Source organism: Tympanuchus pallidicinctus, unplaced genomic scaffold (assembly GCF_026119805.1).
Source record: "Tympanuchus pallidicinctus isolate F22 unplaced genomic scaffold, pur_lepc_1.0 scaffold17, whole genome shotgun sequence".
Taxonomy (NCBI): domain Eukaryota; kingdom Metazoa; phylum Chordata; class Aves; order Galliformes; family Phasianidae; genus Tympanuchus; species Tympanuchus pallidicinctus.
Genome location: NW_026294690.1, coordinates 5,289,317 through 5,311,465, shown reverse-complemented (window position 1 = coordinate 5,311,465; position 22,149 = coordinate 5,289,317). Strand labels below are relative to the sequence as shown.

The 22,149-nt window shown below is 42.6% G+C and overlaps 1 protein-coding gene across 10 annotated transcripts in view; it reads left to right on the top strand.

Annotated features, from left to right (window-relative positions):
* The first annotated feature begins 266 nt into the window (after window positions 1-266).
* Window positions 267-22,149, top strand: part of IQSEC1 (IQ motif and Sec7 domain ArfGEF 1) — a 318,376-nt gene continuing 296,493 nt past the window's right edge. For 3 of the 10 annotated variants that reach the window (XM_052678515.1, XM_052678514.1, XM_052678512.1), the window contains exon 1: window positions 267-371. Coding sequence is in view for 7 of the 10 variants with exons in the window: in XM_052678520.1 (XP_052534480.1) it covers window positions 5,049-5,314 (266 nt within the window). In the remaining 3 variants the exon portion in view is untranslated. Of the gene's footprint in view, window positions 372-4,775; window positions 5,315-22,149 lie in introns of those variants that run through there. The other 7 variants (XM_052678509.1, XM_052678507.1, XM_052678513.1 and 4 more) reach the window with 5 other exon arrangements.

The window sequence follows — 22,149 nt, the reverse complement described above, 5'->3', positions numbered from 1 at the left end:
AGAGGTCAGACAGACAGGTAATAAATTGTCATTTTTAAAAGTGGGTTACACCTGAGCAGGGGAGGGAAGAGAACAAGCCTCAAACACTACAGTTCCTAAAAGACTTCAAGTCTTTAACGCTGCACTTTTTCTTTTCTTTTTTTTTTCAATAGTTAATCAGTACCTTGGAGTCAGACAGCAGTCCCACAGCAAACATTTGGCCTACTGGGACAACAGTACAAGTCAGCACAGTAATTTTTATTGCCTTCTTTCTCCAGGGAGCCAGGAGCATGCAGCAAACAGGCTACAAACAACGCTGATTTTTCTCACATCTCTCAGAAGATTTCCCACTGTCAGCCCACAGAGCACGAAGAAGCACTTCTGGCTGTGTGGTGAGTGTGCTGTTATGGATAAGGAACATATCTGTCCTGTGTTATTAGGACAAATGAAGAGGGTAGGCATTAAGGGCATGGTGGGAACAAGGTCTGGACCTACATTTAAAATATAACAGCCCTACTAACACTGACATTATGTTAAATCTCCAAATACAACACAGGAAAAACAAGGAGGGGTGAGGGAAGAGGCACAGTAAAATAAGTGAACAAGAAAGAAGCAGTTTTCAATAGAATTTTTTAAGACAGATCAAAGAGAGAGTTAAGATCAAGTACAAATAATTGCATGACTTCTGGGTCCCTCTTTTTTGTATTACACTGGCCTAATTAATTTCACATGAAAAATATACTAGAAATGCTTTTTGCTGGAAATATCTTACTTGGATGAAATTGTTATCTGGCTTTATGTTCACTGATCACATTATTAGCCATACCAAAAAACTTCTGAAATAATAACAACGTACCTTAATTTTAATGCAGTACAATAAGCCTGAAACTGACAAAACATCTAATTCAGACATGTAGAAAGTGCCAATAAGAGCCAGATTTTTTAAAGTGGACAGGTAAACAAATGTACCTGTTCTAAGACATATGGAGGACATTAAGCCAGGCGCCTTTAAGTTCTGCAGGCAAGGTTCTTTTTGAACCGCAGTCAGACTTTGGACCAGATGCTGGCACTGATGGTCCAACAGACACAAATTGTGCTCTGCAGGGTATCAATTCACCAGGCAGCAAGACCTGAAACAGTCTAAAATTATGATCATCTTAAGGATTCACTGAAGTGGGATGGAATATTTATTTATTGCTAATAATAAATCAGTAAGAGGATTCTACTTACTGAATGAGCAACATTTCCTTTAATATTAAAATATTCCTCCACACTTTCTCTGGTAAAAATTAACCATGTATTATTTACCTTATAAAATTAGACAGTCTAATATAAAATGTTAGCAATTAATAAAAACACTATTTTGGTAATTTCCTACTCAAAAAGGTTACGCTTGATATCAATTTTCTGAGCAAATCTGAACAAGCTGGATCTGTTTTCATAATCTGTCTCACAGAAATTGAACATATTACTGATTTTATGAATATGCTTGTTTTCTAAGTTCACACTCTTTTTGCTAATTTATGAAGGGTGATAAAACGTGTTTGGAGGCTCACAGAAATAATCCCCTTGGACACAGAGTACTCCATTCTCTTTCTTGAGCTACATGCAAAACACACCAGTAACATGACCCAGGAAAAGCCAGGTGCCAGCCCAAAGATGTCTCTGAGGACTTACTGTACACAATTTTCAGTCTAACCTACAGTTCCCTAGTGGAACATATCCAGTAGGTTTGATTCTTTCTACATTATTTATGGGAAAGCATAAGTAGTTGGGCTACTTGTGATGGCTTGAATCAGTTATGGAGCCCCTGGTGGGAAGGCAGGACCAACCCAGGGAAGCTCAGGTGCATGCAATGCAATGCATCTGAGTGACCAGAAGGGGTGGAGCCAGGATCCACCTCTTCCCATACCTCATTTAAGGGTTGGCAGTGGAGGCAAGAGTATCTTGCTGGAGGTCCCTGCATATCTCAGGTTTTCTAAAGGTAAGCAGTTTTTTTCCTTATTTCTGAGTCCAAGATGCTGCTGGATTTCAATGAACCTTTGCTTTCTGTGTTATGGAATCTTGCTGCTCTGCTGTCATTGTTAAACTTTCCATTGTGTTGCACAGGCGAAATTCATTAATTTGTTGTTACTGAGCTCCTGAGAAAAGGAAAATCTAGTGGTATCCTCTCAAAGGAATCCTCTAAAATCAACCAAAATGAGCCAGACAAAAAAAATCCAGAAGATGAAACTAGACACTTTACAAGTTACATAGATTGCTCTGAAAGTAATGTTCCCTATTTATTTCTGTGTAAGCTACAATAGACATAAATAGAACAATAAATGCTATTTGATAGAGCAGATTATCAGGTAAAAATACACTATTTTTCAACATAGTCATCGCCATAACCTCTGCACTTTTGCTAGTGATGACTAAGAGCCTGCATGCCATGTTTGTAAATATCTGCATTAGCATAGGCAACCCACTGTGATCACTGTAACTGTACCAGCCACCACCTCACTGTGCCAACATCCAGTTTGGTCTTTATAAATGTTCAAAAAGCATGGATGAGTGACCATGGGTGCCATCTTCTTCCTCATGGAGAAATTCAGTCACGTCTCTTTGCTTCATAGGCACTTCCACATCAGATGCTGTTTTGTCAGACTGTCCTCTGCTGCCATCTGTCACATGACAACAAAATGTGATGGAATACTGGTGGGAAGGTTTGACCTATACTGCCACCCCACCAACATCCACCTCTGACATAGCGTGTTAAAGTAATGCCTTCTATTTTACTATTTTAAGAGCGCCCCATGTATTATTGCTCAGCTCATCTAGCAAGACTGTAAGTGACTGAACAAGATACAGTTATTCCATGTGGGAACTGAAGTATTTGCTTAAATCTGTAAAAGAAGGAAAGTAATATCTTTAAGTGACCCATACCTCTTTAGCAGTGTTCCATGATACCATGAACTCAGGGTTACCTACCCAAGATCTCTTTGAAAGACGAGCTAGCTGTACTTACTGCTGCACACTTCAGCATTCCTTTTTGTGAAGTGCTTTATAAGCTTCTTGTGTACATTGAGTTTTGAGTGTCTTACTCTGCATTTATTTTGCATATAAAAAATAAGTTCTCTTGCTCTACTTATTTACACCTGACAAGCATCCTGGTCTGCACAAAGAAAATGATGCAGGGTGCCTCAGTGAGATGTTGTGATAAGCGTTTCCTTCCAAAATGGGCAGGCCATTCTTCTGTTACATTCTGTAGAAGTAATTACTCATAAATTCAATAATTCTGGTGAGATTTATAAAAAAAGCTTGGCTTCTGAAAAGAGTAGCTAAAGATTTTTCTGTGAATTTGCAGTCCCCAGCAGGAGTGTAATTAGCCCTTTGTGCTTCAGTCATGTTAACACAGACAGCAGGCCTTGGTTGCAGCACGTGTGGCCAAAACAAAAGTAACAGTTCTGAGGATAACTTCTTCCTACCTTAAGAGCAGAATACGCATTCAAATGACTAGATGGGGTCTCCTCACCTCTTCAGTAAGCTGTTGGGGTAGGGACTGTGACAAATATCTTCTTCTAGAATTCCATTCCAAGAACTTCAGCCCCTCCCTCCAAGGAGGGATGGGGAGAGCCCAGTCTCCAGCCTCCCAGTAGGCTGCTGTGATTCCCCCACTCCTTCAGCCTGCTGCACCAGCTGTACTCCCAAAGCAATGCATCCTGGCTGTACAGGGAGGGCTGACTTTCCAAGAGTGTACCAGTGCCATTTGTGACAGCAGCAACAACTGCTGTGAGGAAATCATACTAATTGGAAGCTTGAAAACTTTAAAGGTGGAGAAAAGAGAAAACAAGAAAAATATTAAGGAGATAAGGAGAGAAAGGGGGGAGAAAAGCACTTATTCACCTTATCTTTTTCCTGCAATATCTCCTTCTGTTTCCCTTTCCTATTCCGTTTTCTTAAGTGTTTCCATCTGTACATGTGTGGATGATATAGGACTCCAATCTCAGCAACTTTTCTTGGCCTGATGCAACCTTAACTGGAAGCAGCATCTCACCGACAGAGGTCTCAGATGTCGGAGCCGCTGACGGAAAGGCAGCGGTCTCTGCTACGCAGCGGTTAGCTCGAGTGTGATTCCGAGCGTAGTGCTGGAGAGCTCCCGGCTGTGAGGGAGCCGGCACCCCGGTGCCACTTCCGCAAAAAATCACCGTTTCCTAGGTGGGCCAGGGAAAATCTTTGCTCTTATATCAGGTCTTGCAGAGCGGATTCCCCGCATGGCTGCCTTACCCTGCCTGCCTTCCCGCACAGCGCGCTTTTTCCCGAGCCCAGTGGGCAGAGCGCGCCCGTAGAGCAGGGTGGCACGGGCTAAAAGCTCCCCTGCCCGCGCCGTTCCCGGAGCTCTTCCCCCACCGAGCTCCGGCATCGGCCCCCCCAAGGCGGGGACGGGTGGCGGCGCCCGCAAAGGCTGCAGCGGGCCGCCCAGGGATGCGCCCCTCCGCTGAGCCGCTCAGCCCCCGGCCCCCCGCAGGAGGCAGCTCGGCTACTTAAAGCGCATCCCCGACAGCGGCGGCCTCCGCGGCTGTGACGGGCGGGCGGCGGGCTTCGGCGCGAGAGCGACCGGAGCCGGCAGGGAGCCGCAGCACCGAGCGGGTTGCGGGTTCCCATGCCGGGCTGCGAGCTCCGCGGGGGCGCGGGCGCTGCCAGGCGACGGGCTGACCCGGCTGCGGCTCCGGCGGGGCGGGACAGCGCCCGTGCGCCAGCGGCAGCGCGGCGGCGGCGGGGCTCCGCGCAGCTCCGGCGGTGGCTCTCGCCGGCGGCTCGGCGTCCGCGGTCCCCGCCGGCTCTGCCCTCGCTCGGTAGTGGGAAGCCGAACGCCAGCAATGGCGGCTCGGACTAGGAGCCGCTGCGCGCCGCTCCTACGCTCGCCTGGGCAGCGACTGCTCTAGGAGGGGAAGAGCGAAGCTAGCAGGGGGGCTGGTTTCCGGCGGGTTATTTATTTCTTCCCTCTCGCTTAAGTTCCCGGCGGAGCGGGCTGGTCGGCACCTGCGCCCCCCACCTGCTTCTCCGAGGGTGAGAGGTGTGGGGAGGCCATGGAGAGCCCGGCGGAAAACCCTAGCAAGGCGGCGGAGTACCTGAAGGAGCTGAACAAGATTATTGAGACGCAGCAGGAGCTGCTGGAGAAGCAGAAGCGGAGGATAGACGAGCTAGAGCAGCAAGTGGCCAAGTTGTACCATGAAAATGCCTGTCTCCAGGATGAGCATCACCGGCACCTGGCCACATGCAGGCTCCAGCAGGGCGTCCCCCCCGCGTACCCGGGGGTGCTGAGCGCCATCCAGGAAAACGCAAAGCACGAAAAGTAAGCGGCTCCCGCGTTTGCGTGCCCTTTTCGAGGAGGGTGTTTCTCTGGTGGGGCTTTCCTTCTCGTTCGTCTCCTGCCTTTGGTTTCTTAAGGCCATCCCGCGTACAAGCTCTGAGAAGAGCGCAACTCCCCTCCAGCGTGCGCCTAGGAGGGAGCCCTGGGCGGCTCGGCTCAGCAGGCAGCTCGCCGCGAAGGAGGGGGTCCTCGCCAGGCAGGGGCGGCCTCAGCCAGGTCCCCCGGCTCCTTTCCCATTTGGAAGCTAGCGCTTCACCGGCGCTCCGGTCAGGATTCAGAGGAGAGCTTCTCCCCAGGGTCTGAGCTGCGGCAGCACGCCCGGGGCTCCCCCAGGCAGGTTTTTCTGCCTGCTGCGCCTGTAGTTTTCTCTACGCTATCTCCGCCGCCGGTGCCCCGGCAGCCCCGCGTGCTTCTAGGGATGCCCCTGGGCACTCCACCTTCGCAGCGCTAACGGGGCGCTGGGAGAAACGGGGCGAGTCTTCTCCCTAGGGCCTGTTCCCGGCCGTTCCAGCATCGGGGCCCCTCGGGAAGCCGCTGCCCCCCGGGGGCACGGGCGGGAGCACCCGGAGCCGCCCGCGCTTCCCGGGCAAGTGGTGCCGGTTCCCCGCCGGCCGGACACGGGTCCGCCGCTCCTCCCAGCGCTTCGGGCAGCGCGCAGCGGCCGCGCTCTCGCCGCTAACGAAAGTGACCCAGAGAAGGGGTCAGCAGACCCTGGCAGCTCGCCACAGCGCGAACTGACTCATCCAAACTCGGGCTCGCCGCTTTCAGAGACACGTTTGTTCCAAATCTTTGCGTCTACTTGCAGACTCAATCTGTAATTAATCGCGGCTCCTTTGCGGTGTGCAGAAAGCTGCTTAATTGTGCGCGATTCATAGTAACAGAAATTCGAGAATAGCAATAACTGAAGTCGAAGCGTTTACCCGCCTCTTTTCTACTGACGGACAAGTAATTTAAGACATAGTTTTACTTGAATTGAGTGGGAAAAGCATGCATCGTATTAAGAGCCCACTTCACTGCTCTGCTACAGCACAAAGAGCTGCTTGTGCTCTGGTACACTGGAGTTTCCCGTGTTTACAAATAAGCTCTCGGGCTCAGGCCGGGGTTGTGCCGGAGCCGCCCCGCAGCGCTGCGCGCCCTCTCCCGGCTCCCAGCGCCGCGCCGGACCGGCTCCGCTGCCCCCCGAGTCCACCCGCCCGCTGCTCCGAGGGGTGAGGTGTGGCTCCTCGGGGAGATGCCCGGCTCGGGGCCTCCCGTCTGCTTTTCGCCGCTGCCCGAGGTAGGCAGGGCGCGGAACGCGGCTCGGCTGCCCGCAGGCATCTCTCAGGAGGCCCGGCCGGGAGGTGCCTCTCGGAGAGCTGGGATCTGCCCCAAGCCCGCTGATGGGCTTGTTATGATCTGGGAGGAAGTGTCGCTGCGTAGTCCCGAAATTGCGGTGCCCTGAACTTATGTTTTTTTATTGTACTGCTGGGGGAGTTGAAGGAAGTGGAGAAAGGGTCGCTGGTCACCCACTGCCCCTTCTGCGTGCTCCTGTTCCCGAATGTCTTTCACCCCCTCGGTGTGGCAGAGAGGGAAGGAATCAACCCCACCCCCAGCTCCCTCCCTGCTGTCTGTGCTAACAGCGCAGGGTATTCTAGCGGCGCTGGAGTGGTCCTTTCAGACTTCTTTTTCATAGAGATGTCTCCAGGCAAGCTAAGCAAATAGCTCCTTAAACACGCTGGAGAGCATATGCTGTCGTTTAACAACCAGTCCTCATTATAAGCAGGAAGAGCTATTTCCAGGAAATACATATGAAGTACAAATTTACAGAACATGGAAATGTACAGAAAGTATTTACCCAAATCCTACCCCATGCACTCATTCCCAGTTTCGAGGATTTCCTGTGGCCGTGCAGTTAGTACAAGATGTCAGCTCAGCTATCTGGTCCCATTTGTCTCTCGCAAACGACATTACTAAAATTGTACAAATGGCTTGCCTTGTTTGATAACATCTCATCTCCACCAGCCCAAGACTCATTTGCAGAGCCCTTTTTGGGCAGGCAGCTCTGAGGACTTGAAGGCTTTTAAGTCTCTTAAGTGGATTTGATGCTGGGATCAGAATTAATCTGGGATATTTATGGCAGAGATGTATCGCTGTGAGGCATACCCTGCGGGGCTTAGTGGGGAAGCTGGGAGACAGCCCGCTATGTCTGGTCCTGGGCTCTCTGGCCTGCATGTATATCCAGAGGAGTCAGATCTTCAGAGCCTCTTTCACATAAAAAATCCTGTCCTCTCTTCCCCCTGATTTATCATCTTACCTCTTTGTTTTGTATGGAATGAGCCTGGGCCCCTCTCCAGGTCACCACACATCATCGCTGTGTAGGGGGATCACAGCTGTGGGCTCCCCAGCTGCGGTGTTGGGGCTGTGGCAGCAGCTGCTGTGGCTCCAACTACCTGGCAGCAGGTGCGACAAGCCAGCTTCAGATCAGTTTAATGTCTGGATGCAGAAACTGGAGGAAGTCTCCAACTCAGAAGACAGAACTTGCCCTTGTTTTAAGGCCTTCTTCCAGTCCTGCAGTTACTTTTGCTTTCTGAAAGCTTAACCTGAAGATTATGGCTGTCTGTATCTTCCCATTCAAGGAGGAAAAGTCTCAGTTTCTTCACAATTAAATGTTATGTGCACCTTGCATATGTTTAATTGGGGAATAAGGATTCCTTCTTTGCAGAAGTTCTGTAACAGTTCAATATCAAGTGTGGATAATGCTTGCTTTGGATATCTGCAGTGTCAGGAGGAAGGCGGCTTGTGAGATGCTGTGTCCTCCTTGTTCCCTCATGAACGGACCCACCTTCATCCCAGTGCAGCAGGGCTGCTTTGTGCCCAGCTGCTGGCAGTGATTACTGCTTCAAAACTGGAGCGAAGGGAAACCTTTGTAAAGGAAACTGGGATTCTCTTTGCCAAATGCTTCATAAAATCAGTACTTTTAGGAAGAAATCTATGCTTCTGGGAAGTCATCAATGGAATTTGTACCTTAGGGCTTAAGTAGTTTTTCCTTAAAAGTTTAGACTCCTGTCTTCAGACTTCAACCTGTGAAAAGCAAGTGCTGCTGACTGGCACTGCAGTGTCAAGGCAGTGTCACATTACCAAATGGTAGCTTACTTGCAATAGCATAGAAGTGTTATACAAACTCTGAAACTTTCAATTTATATCAGTAGGAATAATATAGCTGAAGTCTGACTAAATAATTTGGAAAAGTTGGCAGATTTGTTTGAGGAATTGCTGTGTTCTATTACTGTTAGTGAGCACAGTAATAGATTTCTGCAAGAAAAAAAGAGTCCAAAAAAGAAAGTAAAAGTAGTCAGTTGTTCCCATAAAAAAAGAGCCAGAGTAGAAAGGATGTCTGTGTAGTGCAGGTTGCTGAGTGCAGAAGGCGAGTGCATAGGATGGGTTAGTAGGTGCACTCACTGTCTTACAAGGAAGACAGTGTACCAAAAAAAGTTTGGGTGGTGTTTCACTTAATTTTGTACTAATTTGCTGAGTGTGAATCAAACAAAATCTACAAGTATAATTGAGGATAATTAGTTGATTGCAAAGCTTTGTTAAATGCAGTGAATCAGCATGTTAAGTGTAACAGTAGATATTGAGTCTTGAGAAAAGAAGACTGAGAGGGGACCATATCCAGGTCTGTAAATATCTAAGGCGTGGGGGGCAGAATGGTGAGGCAGACTGTTTTCAGCAGTGTGTGGAGACAGGACAAGGGGAAATGGTCGGAAACTGCACCATAGGAAGTTCTGCATAAATGCATGCAAGAACTTCTGTACAGTGAGGTGACGGAGCACTGGAACAGGCTGCCCAGGGAGGTGGTGGAGTCTCCTTCTCTGGAGATGTTCCAGACCTGCCTGGATGCCGACCTGTGCGACCTGCTGTAGGGAACCTGCTTTGGCAGGGGGTTGGACTCGATGATCTCTGGAGGTCCCTTCCAACCCCTACAATTCTGTGATTCTGTGAATTAACTATTTAAGTTGCATAAGCCTAACTTGCAATTAGTTCATTTCATTTAATATTTGATAAAACACCAAAAACTTCTAAAATTCAGATGTTCAGTGTAAGGAAGAAATGTTCAATGCACCAACTTTTGTAAAGCACCTCCTAATATAAATATGGGCAAACCAGCTGGCATGTTACCAACCTGGGGAGTGATGTTTTTGCTAAACCTAACCAAGCTAACTTCTTTTCTGCTTTTTACCGTGAGAAATCTCTTTTTGTTTGGGGAGGAGGTATAGAAGGAATTGTTTGTTAAGATGGAACAATCTCAGAGCTCTGTTATTTGCAGCTCAGTCTAAATTCTGTACCTGTCCTGACTGATTTGTTTTTAAATGAATTTAAAAATGGCTTTGTTCTCTGGGGAGAAAAAGTCACAGTCAAGAGCATTACGAAGTCTCCAGCATTTAGAAGACGCTCTCAATCTGAGCTGAGGTGTGCTCAGTGCGATCTGGTGAGTGGCACTGTCTCTGTGGTGCTTTGTGAAGGCTGCTTTATGGCTTACATAAAATGAGCTTGTGACTTTGCATGTCGCTGTTGGCAGTGAGTGCTACCCTTGCACACAGTCTCAGCAGGAAGCCAAAGATTGCATTAGTGTAGAGACCAGCCTGACTTTTTTGCCTCCAGAGATGTTCTCTGCTGAGACAGACTGTTCATATGACGTAAATGATGTTTCAGGATTTGTGCTGCTTTTGGATGGAAGCTTGTTTTTGTTTGCCTTAATTAAAGTAGAGTTATCTGACATCTGTTAAAGAGTGCTCGTGTTTGGGCAAGATCTTGCTTTCTCTGCCTTCTTGTCAGAAGGAAATGTACACCAGATACTTTTGTTCAGCTCTTTTTCAATCAGCTACGGGAAGTGTGATTTGTGACTGATAGTCCTGCTGAAAGAAGCCTACAGCAGAAGTGCAGATTACTACTAAATTCTCACTTCTACTTCCACTTCCACTTCTCTTTCATGAGCTTATTTTGCTCATGAAAATTATCTTACTTTTAAGTGGAAAGCACAGTCTGTATCCAAAGCAAACACTTTGCTGTGACTAAATGCTCTTTATTCTTTATCATTCCTCTGTCAGATAGGGATGATATAAGACTGAGGTTGGGCAAAACTTAAACTTACATTTTGAAATAAAAGAAAACTGTTTTGTGCATTTTATCTTTGGTATGTAATTGAACAGACCACAGTTATGAGAATAAGGATTTGATGCCGAGGGCAGTGCTTTTTCTCTTGAAGCATGTGTTTCAACATTAGTGTTATTTGTACGCAGCAGATGAGTGAGTATCTCTTAAAACAGGCATTTGTTGTTCTGGCAGACAGTGGGAAATCGATACTGTGAAGGTGTGTAATAAGACAAGAACTTGCTAACATAACTCAACTAAATTATTTTGCTTCTGCTGAAAAATGGGCAAATTCTTTTGCTGAACATCTGCTAAATGGGTAAGAAAAATGAAAAAAAAATTAATTTGACTGTGGTTGTGTACTATGTAACTAATAAAAAAGTTAGAAAGAAGGGGAGGGGGAGCAAAAAGCACAGTGATGACAAAACAGTGTGCTGGTATCAAGAAAAATCAGAGGAGAGAGTGAAAATATGGTGTGTGGATAAAACAGTAAAAATGCATGCTATTTTAACAGAGCAAATTTTACTTTGACAAATACAGCAGGAGGTAACCCACCCTATTGAGTCCTGAGTTTGAATACGATTTCAAAACTTGAAGTGAATTGTCTTGCTTAAAGCAGATCAGACCTAAACAATTCGTTCCCAGTGAATCTGAAAATATTCTCTAATGAGCCCTTCTTTCCTGCTGACACAGAACACAACTTGTGAGCTTCCTAATTTTAGTATTCTTGTTTGGAACTTCAAGAACCAAGCACTCTTTCATGCTGGTCAGTGCTCTGATGTTCTTCCTTAACAATTCATTGCAAGGAAATAGAAATGCATTTCCAAACATATATTTGTGGAAAATATTGGGATATGGTCATGGATCCTATTTTTTCAGCAAGCAAAGGAGAGCTGCTATAACTATTGTGAGTGAAGTACAAGGATCAAGATCCTCTTCCCCCTCTTCCAAAAGATCTGAGTCCAAAACAAGCCTATACATGTGTCTGTATATGTCTATGTACATGTATGTGTTTGTGTAACTATACATACCAGCAGCATACTGATTACTCTGAATTTCTAAGGTGAGGTATGAGATGGAAGACCCAATTCTTAATCTTCTAGATCCTACCAAAAATATCTGTGTGTACAGTATGTGTGAAACAGAGGCACTTAAAGGCCCTATTGCTCAAATCTAACATCTGAAAAGCTGGTAAGCTGTGAGCAGTGTATTGTTGTCCTAAAACGGCAGGCAATGTCTTTTAGATGAATCCTAAAAAATACCACAATCTCCAGTCTAGTAATTCTTACTTGTCAGCAAAGTAGATTTTAATATTTTTAAAAGATATTAGGGAGATTAAGCACTGAACAGTTACAAAAGAACGTGAAGGATGGGGGGAGCAGGAACAGAGCTGTTCTTTGAAGAACTCAACTTCCTCCTGAGTGAGGGGTGTTCAAGTTCGTCCTTTTCCACTTAAAATAATACACCTGTGGGAGAATGTGAAGCGTCGACTTACCCATTTTAGAATCTGTTCTGCAGTCTTGTTGGCCTGGTTATTTACATGGGAAGACAAATTTCCATAAAACCTCTGGGAAGGTGTCTTCTGCAAGAGGGTGAGTTGCAGCTTTTTTGAGAACATGAAGCAAAATACGTAATGCTCAAAGGAAGAGCTCTGTAGCAAGAGCCTCTTTAATGGCAGGTTGTAGAAGCTATGAGAAAGAACTAAGTATTTCAAGACGTTTTCTTGCAGCATGCTGATAGTATAGTAAATAATTAGATGCTTCTTGCAAATAGCATCTCAAAAAAATTAGTCTTACTGGATCTAAAAATGAAATTAGATGGGTCTTATGTACAGGCCAATGGCACTGAACTGAAACTGCTGTGCGAGATTCAATGCTGTACGTCAGGCCATGGCCTCTAAACAGAGTTTCTGCCTTGAATGATTACAGAATTATATGTGTTCCCTCAGGACATCTTTAAAGAGCATGAGAGCATTTGGGAATGGCCATAGTAGCTGCTTCCTCCGCACTTCCAATTCTGACACTATTTAATTTTGTGGGCACCTGAACAGCACAACTGTGCAGACCTTCAAAACACTGCAACACACTGAGGTTCCCCTGAGTTTATGGCTCAACGGGAATTCCAGTCCCTGGTGTGGGAAGAGTTGTGTATGAAGTAGGCAGCTTATATCAAGACTAATGTTTGTGTCTGTTCCCTGTTTGTCGGAGGGCTCCTGTCCTCCACCTGCAGGTGGCAAGGAGGTCATCTCATGCTACTCACTGAGGGTGTGTGGGAAGCTGCTTAGGTAAGTGGATTTTGCAGACCAGAAGCACTTCCTGATGTGCAGCCCACACTTGCATTATTCTAGTTTGATCCTATCACTCCTACTCATACCCTCTCTGCTGTGTTAATTCCTTCTTTTTTTCTGCCTGTGTTTTGCCGTCTGCGGGTACTTTCAGGCTGTTTTTGCCAATGCTCATTTCTTTTATCTTAGCTCAGTGAGACTGTGAATGAGGTTGCCACCATTTCATTCTGCCTGCATCCTTGCCTAATTGTACTATTTTTCTCTGCGGAATTGTTGAATTAGATATTTGAACAGTCTGAAGAGGCTTTGATATAGCAGGGCAGCATGGTTTGAAGGAATAGTGTATGACATGCATTCTGGCTGGGTTTTAGGTGATGAGGACTGCTTGCTTACACCCCCTCCCCCTTTGCTATGGGGTTTCTCTGCAAATTCCTAACAGTATTTCTTTGAGATACTGGATTTCTCATTTGTTGTAGTTCATCGCATTACAGATAGTGGAAGAAATGTTGGTTTGTGCAAGCTAGAAATCTGGATAAGAATTTTTGCCTTTCCACAGTCATTACCATGGTATTGTAATTAAGGACAGAAGTGAGAAAAATATGTATTTCTTTATTCCCTGTTGTTTGCCCTTAGCTAAACTAAGCACAGATAATGATTCTTATTATACAAATGAATGTGTCAATGTTAAGGTTTCAAATAATCTCTTAATAATTTGTTCAGATTTAGGTGAAAAAATATTGCATAAATTATCTTTTTCTTTTTTTTTTTTTTTTAATCTCGTGTTCCTTAATGGCCAGATGTTAACTTATTTGGTTTAATTGTTATTTGCACAGTTAGTGTAATGGAAAAATATTTACTGCAATGCAGTAAAATATAACAGTTTTCACAAAAGAATCTTGAAACCTAATACTTAGTTCTTCGAATGGCAAATTCCATAAATGAATCTCTTCTTTTTGTTTAGTTCTGGATGGACTAACAGCTCTCCCGATCCTAAAATACCAGCATTTCAGAGTCTCAGTGACTTGTGCTCCCTCTGCTGGGCTCCTGGTAATAGTTCAGTGTTCTCTAGTTTAGGAAGAGTACGTACAGATATGTATGTATATGCATTAGTGTAGTGTAGAATCTTCTTTTGAATGGCTGCATCTCTACTACTTTGGCATCTTTGCTGGAAAGCCTTACAAATGTGACAAAAGATTTCTCAAGTTTTTTATTCTAGTGTCTTGAAGTGCAGAGGCAAACTTTTAAAGTGCTGTTAAGATCACATAGAATCACAGAATGGCCTGGGTTGGAAGGGACCTCAAGGATCATGAATCTCCAGCCCCCCTGTCACAGGCAGGGCCACCAACTTCCCCGTTTAACACTAAACCAGGTTGCCCTAGGCAGATATTATTCTGCTCTAAGAAATCTGGATTGTTCCCACTGCCGTGCTAGATAAGAAAAATACCGCTGTTGAATAGTTCTCTACAGCGATTCATTAAAATCTAATTATTTGAATGATGATAACATTTCCAGCCATGTTTTCCTGACAGCTGTGATTGGAACACACACATGCTCTAGTGCTATAAGAAACAAACATAACAAATAAACAAACAAAAAACCAATAAACAACACCACCACGTGGTTCAGATGTACTAGGTACAAAGAGTTCTTTACTCTGAATAATTGAATAAATGCAACAGAGAAAAGAAGGTGGGATGCCATAATCCTGTCCTTCTCCAAAAACTTAAGGTGTACTTTGGACCTAAGGTTTGTCTGAACTTCTCCATCTTTGCTAGATTTCTCTTAGCTGAAAAAAACTGCAGCTTATGTGTTTGGTTAGAAGCTTTGAATTTTGGGGGGCATTGAAACATGCAGCTATCTGGTACATAAACTGCAAGCTTTATTACAACCTGAGTCTGCCAAATAATAAGCTCTTTTCCCAGGTTACTGGTCATGCCCACCTCTGAAAAACTGATTTCTGTTAGAAGAGAATTTTAACCAACAATGAAGTTGGACTTCCAAATAGTACAATATAATCATTCTGAAAGGAGCAAACTCTGAGCTATGGAGGGTACAGGCCTGGAAGACATATTTAAAAGCATTAACATAATGCTTTATTGGTCATATCTAAAATTTAGTTGTAAATTTGAGTAACGTAAGGTCTATGAATGTTGAAATGAGTATTGAACAAGGTGAGATTTGACCCTCTTTCTGAACTCTGTACTTAGGTTTTTGCATTACCATTTGAAACAATCATTTTTGGAGTCTCTGAAATGTCATGATTTGATATTGTCAACCTCTGTTTAGAATTTGCAAAACTACTTTTATGGGTGGATGATGTTTTACAATATTTCTAACAAGCATCAACTATTTCTACCATTACCATGCTGAATGGTAAATGATTGCCTAGCCAACTTCCTGGCTGCTGGTGTTGAACCAGTATGCACCAAGCTGTGCATTCAAAGAAATTTCAAATACTTGCAAACTAACACAGCTGTTTTTAGCATCCTTTCTGTTTACTGAGTGTGATGCTATAACCACTATTTGCAGAACCCTCTGTTTCTCTTATCTCTAAGTTTCAAGCTCTTTGTTTTATAAAATAGATTTTGCTTATCTTATGACCAAATTCTCCAGAGAGTGGTTTCCTCCTGTATTTTTCCATTGTGGAATTGTGAACATATCTAATCATCGAGGGAGCATTTTTTCCTTTATTGCTCCACAGTTTTCCTCCAAATGGAATGTCTACTAAAAGAGGAGCTTAGAGAGTATGGTCTCAAATGCTCTGCGTTCAACGCTGTACATTACAGAGTGCCATGGATATCATTGAAAGTTTCAGGGTGTGTGAAAGCACTTTCATGAAGTCACAGACCAGATTTGATTTTGCAGTTACTCAATAAGTAAACATTTGAATTTGAGATCTTAATCTGCTGGTCATATGAGGGGATCAACATGCACTGCATCCCCCCAAATTACGGTGGCTTCTCTATGCTTTGTAAAGCCTTGGAAAACAGGAGGAGTAACCCAGCTTGGGTCTCCTGCAAAGTATAGAAGACTTCCAACTCTTCTTACCCCAGTCATCATACTCTTGAAATAGTCTTTAAAAAAGAAAAGAAAGCATCTTCAACCCTCAGTGAACACTATAAAGATTCCTATATAACCACTAAGTTGTTTAGGAGCTTGGCTTTTGCTACTGCGAAATGTGGTTAAGAGTACCCAGATGATAATTGCTTATGCCAAGAAAGTGCCAGTATAACTAAAGAAGAAACTTTCAGAAGTTCTAACTGCATTTAAATTAGGAGAGTAGTGACTTATTGAAATAATAGGATGACAAGGTGTATTGGAAAGGAGACTACTTCATGAATGTATTAAGAGTAAGTATCAGCCTGACAGTCTACAGAATTGGATTCAGTTATCCCCAGCAGTTAGAGGAATAAGCTGAAGAGAATTTCTTGCCCACTGGCAGTTGTGACCTCCTGCTCAAGAGAAATACTGGGTTGTGGCAGTTGGCAGTGATAGGTCGCACACTCTTGGACTGATAGACTTCAATATATAGTTGGAGCTGTTTACACATAAGAAATAGGATGCTGTAATAAGATGAGCTAAGACCGCTATTTGCCCTGTTAATACTTTCTTTCTATTTCAAAAGAGCAGACTACAGCAACATTTTATTTTTTACTACCTTCCCATAGATGCAGTGGTTTTCTGCTCATGTTTGGGGAATGCGAATGCTTTGTCCTTTCTATTCTGTGAATGACACTGGAAATGAAGTAAAATGCCAGTAAAGTGTGAGATCCTAGTGAGATGGTATCTCTCAGTTTGGGTTCAAGTGTGTCATATCTCTTCAATTTTGATCACTTAGCTAGCTCAGTTCTACCTGAATTTAGCTACTTTGTAAGACTGAAGAATTTCTGACAAACCAAAAGCAAATAAAATCATTTGTGATGAATTATAATGTATGCTAGTATTCTTTTAATAGTTTGTTGGTAAGACATACAGTCAGCTTTGAAACTTAAAGGGCTTCTATGAATTTTGCATGTGCTCATGCCTGTAGCAAAGGTATCTGCTCTATCACATCCAGGAGTACAGTCTTTGACATGAGCATTAAAATCTAAATGGAGTAGGTTCCATTTGTACCCTTTGCCAATACTTTGAACTAAAAGTCCTGAGTCCTGGTGTTCCACGTCATCTATAGTTGCCGTTCATAGAGTATCCAGGGGAGTTGCAAACAGGCATTAATCTTCCTTACTGCAATGCAGCCAGGATGCTGTAATTGTACTAAAACCAGAAGAACTTCTTTGCAATTCTCATCATGACGGCTGCAGTGGAAGGACTGCAGAGAGTTAAGCCATCATTCTTCATTGTTCTTGCTGCTTACCTTTCTACATCCATACATCTTCCTTCTACCAAAGATTTTGAAATAGAAACAGCTTTGGAATGCATTCTGCTTGATAGTGTTTTGTTCCTTCAGCAGTTTCCTTGGTGAGGAAGCTATGTATTTACCTGAGAAAGTGTAAGCATTAATTACATCCAAATTTATTTGCATTAAATGTTTTTTTGTTTTTTGTTTTTACCTGAGCAGCAGGATCTACAAGCACTGCGGGCACTGAGGTGTTTGTGTGTTGTACACACCACTCTTAATATTGACTTTCTTTAGGTTGTATGGCGGTGTCATTTGTTAATGAGTAGGGCTGCTTATGTTGAAGGTCCTTATGGTGATAATAAAGCAAGATTTCACAGTAGTAGGAGTGTTCTTTTAGGTATTCACTCTCTACTAGGAGTTAAGATTAATGGTTCCTTCTTGTAGAAAATAGATGTAGTTTGGGTTTTTACTAGACTTCCATTTTTTACATATAGACCCAGAGCAGAAACATTGAGTTTATTCTCATGCTAGGTACAATTGTAAGGCTAGGCAGCAGCAAATCTAGCTGCTTTAAATATAAGAAAGGTAGCAGTCACAATCCAGTAATAAAGAAAGAACTGCTTATCCCTTTCTGAGGGTCAGGACTCACCCAAATCCAAAGGAGGTGATCTCCAGGTAGAGATTCTTCCTTTCAGCTGCCAACACTTACATGAGGTTAGGGTCACAAGGTGAACTGCTTCTGCCTGTGCTCCCAGGTTTGGCTATGCCCCTTCACCAGGTGCTCTCACTGGTTCAGGCCGTGACCCAGCAGTTCCCATACAAAAATTCAAAGAACTTCTGTTTTAATCTGTTGTTCTTCTACGTAGCTTTTTGTTTGATGGTTCTTGAACAGTAAGCATTACATTTGTACTGCTAGTAAAATTTAGTATTACCACTGAGATTTAGAAAGATAAAAAATGGCCTTGTATCATCTCAGTGGTATAGAAGTTATCAGGCTCTCTTTACAGAAAAATAAAATGGTTGTCTGACCCTTATCTTTGGTATGCTTACCTTTATGAAGTGAATAGTTGGGAGGAGTTTCTCTCTTCATGTATCGATGTTGTTTCTTATATTAATTTCCCCTATAACTGTATACATATGTAAGTATGTGGGGGGTAGGACTCTGATCTAGTGTAGATTAACTAGATCTTTTTGAATAAAGTAAAATCTGTATTCACCTTTCAGATATGATTCTATTTTAAGCTTTTAATTGAGTTCACTAGCTCTTGAGTGCTTGAGGTTATTATGTATTGAGAGAATGACACTGTCTTGCAGAATATAACTTTTTTTCTAGTTTGACTAAGTTCACAACAGCAGTGCTAGTAAAATGTTAGCACGGAACACAGTGCACTGCCTTGTGTGTATCTATTTGGGATTAGCTAGGGTGTTAATCAAGAACTTAGAAATGTAAGCATCAGTGAAGGAAGTAAGGGAGTTAGTACCTACAAAATGAGAGAACAGAATTTACCTGTGAATGTCTTCCAAAACTGCTTGGGAAGAAAACTTTCAAGGTAGTGGTTTGAATCTCAGCCTGCAGCAGTAAATTCAATAGCTACTCTTGGTATTTCAAAGAGAACTCTAAAAGGCTTGTGAAAGCCACCTCATATTGGGTATGCAGAATTTTTAAATTTGAGCTGAAACTTATGGCCTTGGATTTAACTATAGCGACAGAAAATTTGGTAGACTGTGCCTGTGAATATCCTGTCCATTGTACCTTTAGATGGAGCGTATTTCAGTGTGCTTCTTTCAACATTTAAATAGAAGATTATTTGCAGGCAACAGTAAATTTGGATACATGAGGAAGGGGAAGCATGGCAAGCAGTTTTTGCTCCTCCTTTTCCTTAATTGCCTGTGTGGTATCCTCTAGTTTTTCTGGTTGTTGCTGCTTAATGAAAGGGACAGGTGAATTTAAATATAGATTCTCTATTATTCAGAAAAGGCAACTTTAATTCTCCAAAAGGCAAATTCTGTGCTGAAATATCTTCACAACAGTATGATTAAAGGGAGTGGTGGTAATATGGAATACAGTTCAGTTGTACACAAGTGTTGAAGCAGTACAGTCGTCTGCATTGTATTAACTTGAGTAATACGTGAAATCTCATGTTAACGTGGAACAATTCTTAGTTATTGTATTCTCTAATGAGGTTCCACTTCAATCTGTACTTGTACCTAGGGCAGAAACATCCTCTGACAGTAGAAACATTATATACATCAAATCAGACAGCAGTTCAAATGTGCATGAAAACATTTTTTTAAGTTGAATTTGTTGTATTGCAGTCTGATCTGAGCAGTAGACTGTAAGAGTCTAAATGACAGAAGTATCTTCAGTCAGATCTCAAACCTTAAAGAAAATCAAGAATCTTATAACATAAAAGGAGAATAAATTTCATGTCTTTTTTTCCACCTTCTCTATTCTATTTCAATACGGTGTCAATTTCTTTAAAATGGTATAAATTGGCCTTACTCAGAACTTATCACTGATCAAGTGCTGCTGATATTGTTACTTAAAGATAGGTATCAGGCTTTCATCTCAGAAGGTTTTATGTGCTGGTCAGGGCCTGTATTTCCTCAACCATCCCATGACTTACTGTGGCAATTGTACGTTTATCTAAAGATACCTGATAAGAGCAGTTTCTGATCAGAAGACTGAGAGATGCCTGCTTCATTTTTCCCTCTGTGAAGGCCAAGAAAGAAATTTTTTTTAACACGTTACAGAGGCAGGTAAATTTTTCACCCTGAAAGTGGTCTGTAGAACTGAGTTTTACTTGTTACGTTGCATAGGAATTGCTAGGTCATGGACTGAACCAGTGATTGAACACCAGGTGAGAAGGTGTGGCTAACGCAGGGTGCACAGGTGCAAGCACTGCACCCAGGTGACCAGAAGGGGCAGACTCTGGGTCCACCACTCCTCACTCTCGTTTAATGGTTAGCAGAGGAGGGAGCATGGTTTCTATTTGGAGATTGCCATTTGGCGATCTGGAGACTTCACCAACCATTCAAAAAGGTAAGGTACTTTTCTCTGAGTTGTCTTCTGAACTGTATCTTGATGAATACCTTTACAGGCGTGTTTCTATCCTTGTAGAAATCAATATTATTGCCTTCCTTTGCTCCATGTGAGATATCCTCAGAATTTGCCAAAATAAACCTTTGATATTCACATCTAGTTGTTCATGAAAAACATTATTACTGTTTTGACCTTATTTACCTCTATGAGCTGAGCGTGTCTAAGCAGGTGCAGTAATAAAAGCTGTTAGAAAAATAGTTTGTATGTTTTACTGAGAGTAAGGAAAGCAGTAAATTAGTAAATTGGGTACTAATCTGGTTTATCTACTGACTGACAAGTATGTATCTTGGAATTGTACTTTTACTCTTGAGACTGTTATTGTTTCAAGCAATTTTCTGCTGTGCAAGCATATTTAAAAGGAATTTGTTCCCATTTTTTAAGGAATCCTTTGAAATGCTTTTGTTGAAAACGTGGCATGACGTGACTCTTAGCTCTTTCATGAGTCATCTTGCTGTGAGTGAAGGAAATTAAGCCTCTTAGGCTAGATGAAGGTTCCCCTTGGAAAATGTTATTTAATTGAGGATATACTTCACTTGTGATAAGCTATGCAATGAACCTTGATATTTAAATGTCCTTACCAATAAATTTAATTAACTTTACAAAGGTAACTGATATTCCCAGAGGTCACTGCATCTTTATTTAATTTTGTAGCTTGTTCAGATTTGTGATTTGGTCAATCTCCATACGTTGTGGTCGAGTAAGATTTTGTATCCTGGCTGATTGAATGCATTGTGTGAAAGAGACTGTTCAATAGCTTGCTGTTTTAATAATAAATCTGAAGTAAAGCAGGTTGGATATGCTTTTTAATTTTAGGGGCAAATCTAGAATACCTAGAGGACAGAGGAATTGCCAAATGGGGTGTTTTTCTCCTCCTTTAATTTAGAGTTATAAATTGTAGCTTGCTTAATGTTAAATACCTTTTGAACCTAAGCCCTAGAAATGTAAATCTGTGTTGCTGAGTTTATCATTCAGTTCAGACTTCAGGAAACTTTATGAAACAACTCATTTCTCTTTTGTTAGATTTGGTTGCCAGTGCAGAATGTGAAAGCTAGAGACTTCTTTCTAAACTCTTTTATGAAAGGAACTAAAAAGACCATTTAGAGACATGTAGCCAATTTGTAAGTCACCATACTCTGTGGTATCTGAAATGCCAACACAATGTCTCAAATTTGTCACCTGCTCAGCTAAGCACAGGACTTTTATTTTACTCCTTGTGCTTAGCTGGATAGTTATTTCTATTGGTGGAGAGATAACTAGATAAAATTTTCATTTAGGTAGAAATCATTGTTAGCAGTGATCTCTTAACTATTATGGATCTGCTCCTTTTCTAAGCAATGGGTTTCATTCAATACATCTGTGTTTATAATTCTGTCCTTATAGTATGCTATCATCAGCAATTACATTTTTTTTTTCCCCTCCACTTGGGCAGGCTGGTTCTGCTTTTAAAGAGTAAGGACAATGTAGGGGGAGGTAGGAAAAACTTTTGATTTCCAGCTGGTAGTCTGACTTCTTCCGAATAGAAGGCTGTTATAACAAGTACTAATGCCTGGGATGTGGTGATAATAGCTAAAATAAACTGTAATGCCTTGAGGATTATGTAGCTTGTGATGCTGTCAAAGCAGATAACTGGTTCTCTCCTCTCTTGACTAATTTCCTACTTGCTTGTTTAAATATAATGTGCAGAGGTACTCACTCCTCTACTGCGCCTGAGAAAATATAATAAAGAATAGTTGAGCACATTAGCTGCAGCTTTGGAATTTAAGACATCCTGTGTGATGGTTTTCCTTTAAATTGAAAAATCTTCTTTTACAGTTGATAAACTTTATTTTCTAGACACAGGTGAATGAATTGGGCATAAGTGTTTTTGAAAATATATGTATTTTTAATGTCAGAGATACTGCCTCCTAGACAAGACTAAATGTATATGGAAAATAATATAGTTTCATCAAACTGGGGATCAT